The following is a 3,130-nucleotide window of genomic DNA, read 5'->3' as shown; positions in this document are numbered from 1 at the left end:
ATCATAATGTGATACGCAACCCCGCTGTGATAAAAAAAATAGATGAAAAAGGAGAAGTTGTTTCGGTCGAAAGAAAAAGTCTGGAGTTTCCACGAGGAAGAAAGAAATGGATTGTCCGTAAACTCTTCAAAAAAATGGAGAATGAACATGCCTTCCATCTGCTTTCTAAAATGATTAGCATTGTTGAGGGGACGCTAATCACCTCGTGGAAACCCAAAAATCCAGATATGCCGAAAAATATAGCTCCGATAGAAAGGCCGGATACCAGTACTGCAGTAAGGGAGCATATGACACGTTTTCCTCAACTTTGATAATTGAAACGGTCGTTGTGATAAGTTTGCTCCTTTTTTGAAAAGTAAATAGTAATAAAGTTTTGTTTGTTTGGTAAGGGACATAATGTTTAATATATTTTTAATATAGATATATATTCTATTTTATTTTATTTATTTAATAAAACGCTTTGAATTCTACTTACAGCTTCATGTGTATTATTAGTAAACATACACAGTTTGTGCAATGTGTACATACAATTCAGTGGAAAAAAAATACAAAAACCATCATCTTAATGAAATATGATTTATTAAAACAAAGATAATACAATTAAAAACAATAACCAAAAATATATTATAATTCAATAAACAAAAAAAAAAAAAAAAAACTTTAATGAAATGCCATCTCAGAGGCATCGTAGTCATCTGAATATAAAAAACCCACATACGAACCATTCGGATCTGGAAAAACATCTCTAACTACTTTAACAGCGCAGGACGGAATTACTCTCCGATTACCCTTCCCTAAATATCCGTAAATCCATGCCATGAATAGTCGGTAGGCTGTCTTCCGTAATCGCCTGAAAATAAAATAAAATTATAATTAAAAAAAGGCCAAAGAAACCATAGTGTATTTGTTATGTATTGATTACAAATGAAAATAATTACCGATTGTTGTTGGCATCCACGACAGGTAATTCATCAAGATGCATGGCCAGGGATGTGAGTTGAACATGTTCTTGCGTCGCAATTTGGGAAATGAACATATCCGCACAGGTGATACATTTCCCGCCCTCAGGGATGCATCCCTCAACCTGGTGTATTTCCCGGCAACACACAGATTCTATTTGCGTGGCCATTGGTATGCAACACTCACAATGACACCAGTGAGTGTTGCCAATACGGTCTTCAGGGGTATCTTCAGCTTGGCTTGTTTTTGAATCGTCAGGGGTACTTATTATCCGGGGATTATTGGGAAAGGCCGGATCGTGTTCTGTGTCGGGATACCTTGCCAACAGTTGTTCAATCATCATATTTCTCTTAAAAAAATATAAAAAAAATAAACACATTAGCATAATATAAAAGCATACGTAAAAATTAAAAATACAATTTTGAAAAATAAGAACTATTTAGTTTTCTAAAATAAACATTTAAAAATTACAAAAATTACAACAAAGAGTGTATACAAAAGCAATAAATAAAAGACAAAATTAAACAAAATAGAAAAATTATTAATTTTATTGCTAATATTTATGGGTAATAAAAATATGAAATAAGTGATTATTCTATAAAATTTGGTCTATCATTATACACATCCAGACATGTGTAGAGATACAACTGAAATAAAAGTATAATATAAACAATATTCTATCTGAATTACCCTTTCCTCTTGAGTGAGAGAACTATAACTCCTTGTTCTGGATCCTGATGGAACTTCAGTATTTTCCTTAAAAAAAAAAATAATACAAGTCAACTTCAAAAAATATCACCATAACATAATTATATATGACAATCTAAATAGAAATGGACTTACCATTTCACACTACTTGAAAGGTGATGTTCTTTACGTCAAATTTTTTTTAATGAAATAACAAGAAAAAATTTATTATTAGAAATATATATATAGATATATATATAGATATATAAAATTTTTAGACCAATACAAATTAAAATAGAATGTAGGCCGTAGCGATAAGCTTGAGCAGTTCCATAGAAAATTATGAAGAAAATATATATATTTTCTATCACGCCATATACCTATATCTCCAAACACATTATATATATATATATATATATATATATATATATATATATTTAATTTTATAGATATTGATATATATATATATAAATATCTAAGTATATGTATATATATATATATATATATATATATATATATATATATAGATTATAAAAAAACATTAAAAAATAAACAGATCTCTTTCTCTCTCTCTCTCTCTCTCTCTCTATCTCTCTATATCTATATCTATACACATACACACAGATATATATATATATATATAGATATATATATATATATATATATATATATATATATATATATATATATATATATATATATATATATATATATATATATATATATATATATATACACACACACACACATACACACGCACCCACATATATATATAGATATTATATACACACACACAATTATAATGAGATATTGAGGTGCAGCGAGATTACATATAGAAATAAATAGAACAATTAACTATACATATACATATACACACACAAAAAATAGGAAAGCAGTAATAAAATTACATACAAAATGTAAAGAATAGAACGATATATTAAAATATATTGAGCATAACATTTAATTAGACTACTTAGCTATACAATATATATAAAAAAATAATAATGATATTTAATTTTATATCTAAAATATATATATATATATATATATATATATATATATATATATATATGTATATATGTATATATAAAGAGAGAGAGAGAGAAAGAGAAAGATAAAAAAACAAACAAACACATGGCTCTCTGTCTCTATCTCTGTCTCTCTGTCTCTCTCTCTCTCTCTCTCTATATATATATAAATCAATAAGTAAAGACACTATACCTTTTAGATAGAAAATCAAATTGGTTGAGCAGATGTTAGATTTTCCTCCGAGTTTAAGAGTCGACGTTCCTATTTTGAATTGTGATTGCTTCTGTGGTTCGTTTTCATTCATTCTTTGTTCTCTGTGCTGTGTGGTTTTCGTTGCCTTGACAACGGGGCGGGAACTTCCTGGAGTTTTTCTTTCCTTGTCACTGCTCTCACTGAGCATGTGCAAGATGGAGCGGAGCATGCTGGGAGCCAGACGTCATCATATACCAGGAAG

General features: G+C 28.7%; 1 protein-coding gene across 1 annotated transcript; it reads right to left on the bottom strand.

The window, feature by feature from the left end:
* Window positions 1-562: 562 nt before the first annotated feature.
* LOC143942145 (P2X purinoceptor 7-like) lies at window positions 563-2,921 on the bottom strand. The gene is made up of 5 exons (XM_077463415.1): window positions 2,869-2,921; window positions 1,804-1,831; window positions 1,651-1,716; window positions 939-1,309; window positions 563-850 (listed from the first exon to the last, which is right to left on the bottom strand). The coding sequence occupies exons 2-5, from the start codon at window positions 1,804-1,806 to the stop codon at window positions 661-663; spliced, it is 630 nt and encodes a 209-aa protein (XP_077319541.1). The 5' UTR covers window positions 1,807-1,831; window positions 2,869-2,921; the 3' UTR covers window positions 563-660.
* Window positions 2,922-3,130: the final 209 nt, after the last annotated feature.

This window comes from Lithobates pipiens, unplaced genomic scaffold, assembly GCF_037356315.1.
Source record: "Lithobates pipiens isolate NorthernLeopardFrog02 unplaced genomic scaffold, aLitPip1_a1.2 Scaffold_30, whole genome shotgun sequence".
NCBI lineage: Eukaryota > Metazoa > Chordata > Amphibia > Anura > Ranidae > Lithobates > Lithobates pipiens.
This window is presented reverse-complemented; position numbering and strand designations above follow the sequence as displayed.